Source organism: Malaclemys terrapin, chromosome 5 (assembly GCF_027887155.1).
Source record: "Malaclemys terrapin pileata isolate rMalTer1 chromosome 5, rMalTer1.hap1, whole genome shotgun sequence".
Classification (NCBI taxonomy): domain Eukaryota; kingdom Metazoa; phylum Chordata; order Testudines; family Emydidae; genus Malaclemys; species Malaclemys terrapin.
The window spans coordinates 25,966,967-25,979,383 of NC_071509.1; the positions used below are offsets into that span (position 1 = coordinate 25,966,967).

General features: G+C 42.1%; 1 protein-coding gene across 2 annotated transcripts in view; it reads left to right on the forward strand.

Moving 5' to 3' along the window:
- The window catches only part of CRMP1 (collapsin response mediator protein 1), a 57,952-nt gene that overhangs the window by 22,668 nt on the left and 22,867 nt on the right, over positions 1-12,417 (forward strand). For both annotated transcript variants that reach the window (XM_054030873.1, XM_054030874.1), the window contains exons 2-4: positions 3,125-3,213; positions 7,454-7,638; positions 10,164-10,328. In XM_054030873.1, coding sequence (XP_053886848.1) covers positions 3,125-3,213; positions 7,454-7,638; positions 10,164-10,328 — 439 coding nt within the window. The remainder of the gene's footprint in view (positions 1-3,124; positions 3,214-7,453; positions 7,639-10,163; positions 10,329-12,417) is intronic.

Consider the following 12,417-nt stretch of genomic DNA (forward strand, 5'->3'; position numbering starts at 1 on the left):
ATTCATGTCAGCAGGGCCTGATGAAATTCATGTTAAGGTATTTAAGTAACTAGCTGAAGCAATCTTGGAACCATTAACAATTATCTTTTAGAATTCATGGAGGACAGGTGAGGTGCAAGAGGACTGAAGAAGGGAAAACCTAGTACCTATCTTTAAAAAAGGGGAACAAGAAGGACCCTGGGGAATTATAGACCAGTCAGCCTAACTTCAATACTTGGAAAGATACTGGATCAAATTATTAAACAATCTGTTTCTAAGCACCTAGAGGATAATAGGATTATAAGGAATAGACAGCATGGATTTGTCAAGAACAGATCATGCCAAAGCAACCTAGTTTGTTTCTTTGACAGGGTTACTGGTCTGGTGGATAGGGGGAAAGCAGTAGATGTGATACAGCTTAATTTTAGAAAGGCTTTTGACACAGTCCCACAATACATTATCATAAGAAAACTAGGGAAATGTGGTCTAGATTAAATTACTATAAAGTGGATGAATACCTAGTTGAAAGACTCTACTCAAAGAGTAGTTATCAATGATTCACTGTCAAAATGGGAGGGCATATCTAATGAGGTTCTACTGGGGTCAGTCCTGAGTCCAGTAAAATTCAATATTTTCATTAATAGCTTGGGTAATGGAGCGGAGAGTATGCTTATAAAACTTGCAGATGACACCAAACTGGGAAGGGTTGCAAGCACTCTGGAAGACAGGATTAGAATTCAAAACAACCTTGACAAATTGGTCTGAATTCAACAAGATGAAATTCAACAAAAAAAAGTGCAAAGTACTTCACTTAGGAAGGAAAAATCAAATATACAACTACAGAATGGGGAAGAACTGGCTAGGTGATAGTAGGGATGAAAAGGAGCTGGGGGTTACAGTGGATCCCAAATTAAGTCAACAGTCTGATGCAGTTGCAAAAAAAGCTAATATTCTGGAGTGTATTAACCGGAGTGTTGTATGTAAGACACGAGCGGTAATTGTCCTGCTTTGCTTGGCCCTGGTGAGGACTCTGCTGGAGTACTGTGTCCAATTCTGGGTGAGAGTCCAGAGGAGAGCAACAAAAATGGTAAAAGTTTTAGAAAACCTCACCTATGCGGAAAGGTTAAAAAAACTGGTTCTGTTTAGTCTTAAGAAAAGAAGACTGAGGGGGAGACCTGATAAGTCTTCAAATATGTTAAGGGCTGTTATAAAAAGGACTGTGATCAATTGTTCTCCATGTCCACTGAAGATAAGACAAGAAGTAACGGGCTTAATCTGCAGCAAGGGAGATTTAGGTGAGATTTTAGGAACAACTTTCTATTTATAAGGGATAGTGGAATCCCCATCGTTGGAGGATTTTAAGAACAGCTTGGACAGATACCTGTCAGGGATGGTCAAAGTTTACTTGGTCCTGCCTCAGCACAGGGGGCTGGACTTGATGACTTCTGGAGGTCCCTTCCAGCCCTGTATTTCTATGATTCTATGATAAGGTGGAAGGCTCTGTTATCTCATTTGTCATTATTAATGATATGATATTAGTGACACAGGTAGGATTTATAAAAAATGGTATGTGGTTTTCATCTTGATGGCATCACTTTGATGGGCGTGATGAGACTAAAACCCAGACACAAAACTCAGAAAATATATGCTTTTCAGGTGGCATAATTACAACACGATAGGTGGAATGTATAAACCATGAGTGGCCAAACTGTGGCTCGTGAGCCACATGTGACCCTTTTACCATTAAAGTGTGGCTCGCGGAGCCCTCCATGCCCCCCCTTCTCCACCTACCAAACCAGAAGGATGGGGGGTGGAGCTCAGGACCTCTGCCTTGCAGCGGGGTGGTGGGATAGGGGCTTCTGCCCAGTGGGAAGGGGCATCTGGGTCTTCAGCCTGCGGGGTGCACCTGCTGGGGCTCGGCACCAATGTTCCACCCATGTGCGGAATACATTTTGTTATGTGCATCAAGGTAATGTGTGGATGTGCGCCATCAGTAGAAACAAAAAACCTAGATATAATATATATTTTTTAAAAGTTACCAGTTGGGATAATTACTCCAGCCAGTACAACTTACGCATTTTAGAACTCACTACTCAAAGAATTACATTTAAGTGTGAGAGAGAAATAAAAATTATGAAATGCATAGATCACTCAAAAAACTAAAATAACACACTTTGAAAGAATAAAATTACAGAGAATATATGGGCATTGCAGGAAGTTCCAAGAAGTAACCACGATAACAACAGTGTTGTGAGGTGTGCGACAGGACCCTGTGTGTATGTGTGCGCAACACACGGACACTGTGTGTATGTGTGACTGTGTGTGTGTGTGACACACACAGACTGTGTGTGTGCTGGCTGCTGGGGAAGTTTCTGAGAGATGCCCGTCCGCTGACTCTTTAAGGCAGTCACTGAAAGCTTTCCTCCTCCTGAACCGTGTCCCCCTCCCCTGCTCTGCAGAGATGGGTACATGGGCAGGGGGAGAGACTCTGTGTGTGTGTGTGTGTGTGTGTGTGTGTGTGTGTGTGTGTGTGTGAGAGAGACAGACAGAGATTGTGTGTGCTGGCTGCTGGGGAAGTCTCTAAGAGACCATGCACTGTCTCTTTAAGGCACTCACCAGAAGGCTTGTTCAGATCTCAGAGCTACTGCGAGTCCTGATGAGCCCTGTCCCCTCTACCTTGCTCTGTGGAGATGGGCTACAGGGGTTGGGGGAGGGGGACACCTTAACATCAGCACCCTTCTTTCCTCCTCCCCTCCCCCCACTCTGCACAGCCAGCAGGAGGGTCCCGGGAGCAGCTGCAGGAGCACCATGGCTGCAAAGCAGCGGGGGTGCGGATGAGCACCTGAACACACGCTGCTGGATGTGCTAATCAACTGAGCGGCTGCCCAAACGTGCAACTTACAGGGAACACAGCTTGGGACTTCAGCAGGAGTGGGGTTGAAGCAGGTGTGCCCTGGCTCTCGAACTTCTGAAGATTGTCGTATGTTGCTTGGAGGGCCAGTAAGTTTGGCCACCCCGGTATGAACTAACATTCCTGGCACTTCTGATGTTAATGGGTTCATGGTATAAAGGTTAGGTGTGTGCTATTTGACTTGATTCCATTTTTGTTTACTTCATAAATGTTTCTTCTTTTTTTTTCCCTCAGAGTGATCGACTGCTCATTAAAGGTGGAAGAATTATCAATGATGACTACTCCTTCTATGCAGACATATACCTGGAAGATGGACTGATAAAGTTAGTTTTTAAAATACTGAACATTTTTGCATGCATATTAATCATGATAGTGAGCTTGACTCCTACTGCCTGCACACCTCTGTGGATGCCTGTTAATGTTGTATGTTGTAGAGGAATATTTTATTTATTATAAAAATCTGCTTTTCATCTTTGTTAGTGTCAGACAGGTAGAAGATCCCATCAGTCAGTGTGACTGGAGTTCTTTGCACCTGCAATGGGTCCATTCTCAGTTACTTCTGACAGGACTTAGTCTATGCCAAAGCCTGTGCAGTGCAGGTAGTAGCACAAGCTCAACCAAGCTGTCAGGTGCATCTAGTGCAAGAGATCCCAGGCGAAGATGAACGGTTACTGGCTCAATGTGCTGTGGGGTGCTTGGCACAGCTAATATTTCACTTGCTGATATTGGTGCCATTTTGTGCTGTATGTATGTGGATACTGAGCCCCTACATAGGCACCTTTTCTCACACGGAACCTCTAGTGTGTGTCCCATGTACATATACAGCTGCTCTCTTGTACACCAACATTGTGTACACTGCTGCTTGTGCACTGAATATATATGCTCTGTGTTCCCTCTTACACACTTATATAGAGATGGGCAGGTGTCACCTTCCTCAGGATACAGTCTGGACTATTGAATAGCTATATCCCATCAGCTCTACAGTCTTTTACACTGCTTTACTGTGAACTGCCACCGCTGGGAGCCCTGCTTATACACAGCCACTCTCATGTAAAATAACTCCCAGCTGAATACATGAATGCTCTCCCAGCCACTCATGAGTTACATACAGGGTGACACCTGCATGTTCTTAGTCCCAGCCTTGACCACAGAAATGTGCATCTTGTACTGTACAGAACCCTCCTGGACAGGACAAGCTCATAGTGAGTCCGTCATTTCAACAAAGGAAAATGATTATGATCCAAGCTTGTTGTCTCAAGTGGATGTCCCTTATAGTCTTTAGCTCAGCGGTAGGGTACTTACCCAGGATGTGGGAAACCCCTGGTTCATGTCCCCGCTCCTCGGTAGGAGAGAAAGCATTTGAACAGGGCTCTGCCACCTCTCAGGTAAGTGCCCCAACTATGAGGCTATGGAGTATTCGGATGTGGGGCTCCCTCAATCTCTCCTGCTGAAGTTGTTCCATTTTAATTAAACAATGGCATTCTTAAATATGACGTGGGCCACAGAACGAGTTAGAATGATTCTATCGCCCTGTGCCTCGGGCACTCAGCTAAGAGGTGGCGGATTCCTGTTCATATCCCTTCTCCCCCTCAAGGGGTGGGGGCTTGAATCAGGGGTCTCCCATGCCCTGAGTGAGTACCCTAACCATTGGGTTAACGATTACAAGGGAGGCCTTGCTTCTGCAGCTGTTCTGTGTGAACTTGTCTAAGGGGCCCAATCCAGTAGGCATGCTCAGAAGCTGCTTACAGGATTTGGGCCCCTGTGCATGACTTGGCCAGCCAAACACTAGTCTCCCCCAGTCTGTGAATCACTGTGGGGCTTAGGCGGGAGATAAGCCTCCGGGTGCTTATCATGAGGCAGTAGTGCACATGCTCAGGCCTAGAGAGAGGCTGCCTAGTGAGGCTCTATACCCAGAGGAAAAAAACATAGGCACCTACAGGGTTAGGCAACAGCCATGTGGGTGTCTTGTGGATCGCAGTGGTGCCTAAAAACAGGACTTGGGCTCCTAAAAATGGGACTTAGGTGCCTAAATAGCTGCGTGGATCCCACCCTTTGCTCACAAATCTGAGTAACCGCACCGAGCTCAATGGAGATTTCTCATGTGCATAAATTTAAGCATGTGAGTAAGTGGATTCAGGATTGGGGTCTCTACATTATGTACTAGTCAACTTGCTTTGTTCACAGGAAATTATAGATCATGACAACTGTTTGAGAGGGTGAACCTTGTAATTTGCTAATGATTACTGGTGTATCAAATGGTGTCTGGGGGCATTTGCATGGTAGCTAGAATACAACTATCAGCATCATTCACTTTCTCTCTCACTTGTAAGTAGCAACGAAATGACCCCACTTTCTCATTAGCATACAAATATTATTCCAAAATGAACTGTCCAAGAAGCCTGACACACCACCTCTTGCTCAGCGTTCTAGACATACAGAATAAAAATCACTGAGCAATGCCAGTGAGGATCAGCCTCCTTCCAGCAGGCTTAACCTGGGTGGCAACACTAGAAGTGAGACACCGCCTTGCTATCTGCACAAGCCAAGTGTACTGAAATCCATTCACTTCAACATACAGTAATGGAGTGCAGCAATGTTGAGGAAGCTGATGCTCTGCAAGGGAGTGAGACTGGCTCAGGCCCTGGTTCAGCAAAGCACTTCTACACATGCATAACACTCTTGGACTTCAGTGGGACTTAAGCATGTGTTTAAATGCTTAACTTTAAGCACATCCCAAAGCTCATCCTTTTTCAGCAAAGCATGTGCTTAAGTGCTTTGTTGAACCAGGGTCTGAAAAGATATTTTTACGGGGGAAATAAAACCAGCTTACTTTTATTTTTTAGTTTTCTTGTTTTTCAGTGTTCAGAGGTAGTCTTTGGAATGTTATTCTTGTTTCAAAGTAGAAGTTAAAGGAGATGGATCTTGGCTCTTTTTTCCATTCTCAGATCTCTTTACCACACAAACACTGCACAGAGAAAGCAGTGTAGCTCTGATTATAACGTTAGGGACGAAAGATCATCTGGTGTAAATTGACTTAGTTCCACTGCAAACAATAGAGAAATGCTGATTTAAACAAGCTGATGATCTTCCCCCTATTTTCATTTGTTGAGTACCTTGTGATATTTCTTTGCAATTCAAATTTGAAGAATCCCGAAGCATCTTAAGTCCCTTTTGTGTAACCTGTTGTGCTGGTCTGCTTGCATTCATGCATCTGTACTAATTCCCTATCTATTTTTCACTCTATAATTAGCTACATTAATATTTATCATAGTTGTAAACATGTTACAGCGTACCTCCCAGTGTAATGCAACATTTGGGTGACTATTGGGCGTTTACACACACAGCTATATGGCCTCACGCTGAGCTCTCACTAGCTAAGCTTGGTTAGTACTTAGAATGGAGACTTCGAGCAAAATTCCAGATATTCCAGGAAGCAGTGTGGTTAATTCAGAAACTGGTGCTCTTCCCTTAGACTAGAACCAAGCCCTGTGCCCCACTGGAGTATGGGACACGGTGCTGTTGGATGTGGAGTCCTTTGGATGAGATGTAAAAATGAGCTCTTGATCTCCTGTGGTTCTTTTTTTAACTCTGGTTGTTTGGCCAAATTCCAGTTTGAGTAATTACTAGTAGTTTCCCCTGGGTATAATTAATAGTTATATTCATTTCCCATCCTAAATTGTTGCTACAGGCTGTTAAACAGTTGCCAAGTTTCACTTCATGGGTAGCTATTGCGTTTTAATGTTGCGCAAAATAAATTCAGGATCTATGTATGTCTTGGATGAGTTCATATATACATGCACGTAAATATTATCTTATCCCACAGAAAATCTATATTGAAAGGGAATTAGGGCTAAGAATATATATCAGTAATTTAGGGCAAACTACATTACAGGGGTGTGGTAATTATCCTAAAACAAAATAGTATAAGCCCAGGAAGTTCACAGTTAATGTTAACCAAAAAGCAAATCCAAGCAAGCTGAGGTGTGGAAATGCAGGTTTGTGGTACCCATAGTAACTTAACTTTGCCCAGTTGTGACCCCAGGAGGGATTAATAATTTTTGAAATCAAACACGTTTTTAAAAATCAGTTTTAATCTAAGTGGAGTCCACAAACACTAAAATTCGTTCCTTGTGATTGTATGGATTTTGCATGGTGTCACTGTAAGACAGGGTTGAGATTTCTACTGAAGAAGAAGCTTTCAGTTATAAAGAATTACAAGGGGAATTACAAGACCTTTAATTCACATATATTGAAATATAGCCTGTGCACAAGATTGAGTTTTAACTATAGGAGAAGTTTGAAGAAACTGTGACTACAGTTTGTTTCGGTGCCGTAACTGTGCATTTTCATACTTTAAAATGAATCGAATTTCTTTTAAGTTTAATCTTAGTTTTGAATGTCTTGGGTTTACAGTGTTTGGTTTTGAAATAATTGCAACTTCCCTGTAATATATGGTAATAAAAATATTAATAATACAAAATTACTGATATGCGCTCTCAACCTTGATTCTATCTTAATTTAGTTTTTGTCTGGAAATTTCCTTGTGCTTTTCATGCTGTTTAGACAAATAGGAGAGAATTTGATTGTTCCTGGTGGAGTAAAGACTATTGAGGCTAATGGACGTATGGTTATCCCTGGGGGAATCGATGTCAACACTTACCTACAAAAGCCCTACCAAGGAATGACCACTGTTGATGACTTCTATCAAGGCACAAAAGCCGCTCTAGCAGGCGGTACCACCATGATCAGTAAGTACTAAAACACTCTCACCTCTCAAATCTAACTGTCTTGGGGCTGAGCGCAACCTGCTGTTTTCAGTTCACTGGGTTTATCTGTGTATATTCTACATCGCTGTTTTCAGAAGTCATTTAAGATCAGATCAATGTCTGGGTCTTGTGAGGCTGGAATCTCCACTGATTACTGTAGACAACTTTACCAGGATCAACATGAAAATGAAGTTACCCTTAGAAAAAGCAGCCGCACCTAGGGTAGTGTTGTTGGGATTCCCTCTGAAACTTTTTCTACCCGACTTATCCAGAGCACCATGTCTGCTTCTGGGAGAACATTTCATCCATTTCTCTGAGAACCAAAACACTTAGTTTGACTCCAGATTTTGTCACTTACTTTCCTTTATCTGGCAAACAGCAAAGCTATGTTGAGTTGATCAGACTCAAGCGTAGGAGGTGAGTATAGAGCGTACCACACATCCAAAGTCACAGAGAATACTTCTTCCTTTATATACATTTGCAGATACCATTGCATTTGCTATACATTACATCACACATTTTTGGGTTGGCTTGGTTACTTTGCAGGAACCAATCCAGCATGCTCTCTCCATGTGCTGTTCATGTGGGAACCTGTTCTTTAATTTGAGATTTATCTTGTCAGTTGTCCCTAGCATTAGGCTATAGCTGCTTATGTTAGCTAGCACAGACATCCTGACTCCAGCATACTGCTTTTCAAGCCCCTATATACAACTTAACTATACATTCGCCTTGCCTTATTTCTTAGTGGGCATGATTGGGAAGTTATTTATGTCAAGCCGGCTCTACAAGTGTATCCTGGATTTCTCTCACATAACAAGCATGAGATTTACTATACTTGCTATCACTGAATTTTTTTATCGGTTTATAAAGTGCAGTAACAATGCAAAGCAACAATTCTAGTAAACTGTTGTGCTTACAGTGTAATATCAGATACTGGTAAAAATTTGGAAAATAATAAAATAGTGGTATAAGGAATCTGATATGAGACCAGGGAGGTCTGAAGCCTGCTTACAGCTACATCCTGGAAGCAGGATGTTCTGGTAAGGGGTTCTGGGCTGTTAAACTCATCCTTTGTGCATCAAATTGCCGAGCAAGCCTCATCTTTTCTGCCTAGCATTTGCTTGGCTCTGGATTAAGATTATGTGGGGCAGATCCTCAACTGGAGTAAATTGCCAAAGCTGTCTTGTGCTGCCCCATGGAGTTTTGTTCCTTTTGACTTGGGAGTGGTTGGTGGGGGATGGTACTTTGCTTTGAATGTATGTCATGCAGCAAAAGGCCATGGAAATAGGCACATAATACATTATTGTTTTTTAATAGTGGAAAGAGTTGCTTTATTTTCTTCAGTTAGATGCACCCATATCTTTTAGCCTATTTAGAAAGTCTAAATAGGCATTTATTTCCATCCTCTCTGGATTGGAAAAGCAGATTCACTTTTAAGCAGGTGGATAATATTGTACAGTATATTCCAGTAAAGATGGCAGAACAGCATTCTCCTAACTGTCTCGCTGCTGGACTCCACTGTACATGTTTGTGTAGATGTTTTAAATGGCTGCTCTATTGTAATCAATGAAAAGTTCAAATGCATTAAGAACATGAGGTGGGACCTGCCAGCTATATTCAGTATATTTGTATCAATGAAGAGGTCAAAACAGATTTATTTCTGGATAATAGTTAAATAGCTGTACTTTTTCTTTTGGAAGTTATTTAGTTTATTTAATGTAGCTGCTAGGACTGTTTAATTTAAGGATTTCTCTACTTTATTAATAGTGTGAAGTTTCTTAGTGTGCTATTCCTTTTTTCAAAATTGAAAAATGCCCAGTAAAAGGCTCAATTCTATACATTCAGTAATACACCATAAGGTTTGCATATGTTAAGATACAGTACACCTTGCTGTGTTTTCATTATTCAAGTAGAACCCAACCCTGCAAACATGAGTAATTCTACATGCATCATTAGTCCCAGTCATTATCACCCTGATTGTGAAAGCCAGTGTGACTGAGTGGTTAAGACTTGAATCTTCTATTTTGGAGCCTTGGGTTTTGTTCCCAATGCTGCCTGAAGAGCTCTTCATTAATTTATTGGCAAAGCAGAATGGGCTAATTCATGACAGCCTTCTAGAAAAGGGTATAAGGCCTTGGTCAATAATGAGAGTTATGAAGTGCATAGTAATGTAAATGGCAGTCAGTAGAGACCAGAATTCATGATCTCCTGCATACCAGCTCAGTGCACCTTCACTAAGCTACAGGGTGTTTTAGATCTCTCTCTCTCTCACACACACATTTCCTGACTTGATGGTATAGCAAAACAGGTTGCTAGATTCAGCTTCAATGCAGAATGTTCTGCAAAAGCTGGAATACTTGAGAGGTCTGTATCTGTCCCACATCCTGCAATTTACACTGTGCCAATGAAAATCCTGCTTTGTTGTAGGTTCACTGTAGATAATCACTGAAACTGCAGAATAGGAAATATGTGCAATTTGTGTAACAGGTGCTTCATCTATATTTCAGTTGATCACGTGGTCCCTGAAGCTGGGGTGAGTTTATTGACCTCATTTGAAAAGTGGCATGAGGCAGCTGACACCAAATCCTGTTGTGATTACTCTCTCCATGTGGATATCACTAACTGGTATGATGGGATCCGAGAAGAGCTGGATATCCTGGTGCAAGATAAAGGTTAATTAATGAAAATAAAATGTTTTCATTTCTCTAAGCAATGTGCAAATGCTCAATTCTGAAGTACTCCAGATAGTCCTGTTGTTTCCCACAAAAGAGGCATATAGGTATTAGATACCCTGGCCATGAACCTTTGCATTCATTTGCCTCTGTGTAAAGTGGGTCTGAAACTCCATGCACTGCTATTAATCAGGAGTAACTCCATTAGAGGCAGTAGAGATATGCCAGTACAGATGAGGAGAATTCAGATCAGCAAGGGGAAAATGTTATCTGATAAAAATGGTAGCACTTGACAGATGGAAATAACGCTATGCAAAGTGCAAGGCAGGCCTTATATTAAGATAACAAAATTAGGAGACCAACCTTGAGTGCTTGGACAGTCGTCATAGGCTATTCATCTTTGAACAACAATGCCACGTGGCACTTTACCTGCTTTGACATGAAATTTGGAAATATATGGCTAATTTTCAAAATTAAGGTCAAGATTTTCAAAACTTGGAGCCTAAAGTTAGGATTCTAAATCCACATTTAGGCATCTGCAGTAGTGACCTGATTTTCAGAACTGCTGACCACTCAGCAGCTCCCTCTGGAAGATAGTGGAGGCCCAATACTTATGAAAATCAGGTTACTTATTTCGGAGTCTAACTTTAGATGCTTTTTAAAAAAAATCTTGGTCTAGGTGCCTAAGTTGTTCCCACAAAACACACATTTACATAGTTCATTACCCATTTGTTCATGTGCACTCAGAGTTCCTGGGAACCAATTAGGTATTTATTGCTAAAAGTATAATCTGGACTACATATGCGTCAGAAAGCCAAATACATACATGCAGTGTCCTTTGTAGAGAGTTATGATGGACCAAATCTGAGAAGCTCTATTTAAATAGAACTGTACTGTATAAATATACAAACAAAGCAGAGCTTGTTTACTGTGTAGACAGTTTTTCAGTCAGAAACCACATAGATGGAGTAATATAGGAGCTTTCATCCTGAGCAGCACGACTGTAACAGTACACCTGCTTTGTAACCAGATTTTAGGCCACAAAATTTTCTATCGACCTTTAAAGTCTTTAATCCTCAGGATTATGTACAATTTGGGCAAAATGTAGCTAATTTTAAAATGCTTTTTATAATAGGGCTGATTTTACAGGCTGACAGCATTTGCCATTGTTGACAGTGCCAAATCAAAGATGATAGCAGGGGCAGAGGATTGATCATGTGGATTTAAATCTAGTTTCAGCTGGATTTACTATCAAGCAAGCGTACTGCAGCGTGTATCAAAGATTAGCTGTTATTTTCCGGAGCTGGCTCACAAATGGCTCTAGGATGTGCTTGAGGGCTTACATTAAGAGCCAGGTGCAGACAACTGGGTTAATAGTTTGCTCCCAGTATAGAAATTTGAGTTTTCAATACAAATATGATCTGGCATTTACTTTAAGAAAGAATCTGTTCATTGGTCCAGAAAGCAAAATGTATTATGGGGTCCTAAGTGGATTGCTTGAGAGGTATAGCATTTGGAGGTCACCTTCGTTCTCATTGATGCTGTAGTGTGTCTCGGTCAGTGTGAATTACTCAAGTACGATAGGAGACATGGAGATAAAGCCCAAATAAAATAGGATACTTTTTTCAACATGGCAGGAGCTTTAAAAATTAATATAGAATATCTGCTGAAAACTGGAAACATGTAAGCCAGATTCTCAGCTGGTATAAATTGTCTTGATGTGAATCTTCATTGCTCCATTGACATCAACTGAGGATCTAGACCAGGGGTCGGCAATGTTCGGCACGCAGCTTGCCAGGCTAAGCACCCTGACGGGCTGGGCCAGTTTATTTACCTGCTGACGCGGCAGGTTCGGCTGATAGTGGCCCCCACTTGCCGTGGTTCGCCGTCCCGGACCAATGGAGGCGGCGGGAAGCGGTGCAGGCCGAGGGATGTGCTGGCCGCGGCTTCCCGCTGCCCCTATTGGCCCAGGACGGTGAACCACAGCCAGTGGGGGCTGCGATTGGCTGAACCTGCTGCGTCAGCAGGTAAATAAACTGTCCCGGCCCGCTCGGGTGCTTACCCTGGCGAGCCGCGTGCCAAACGTTGC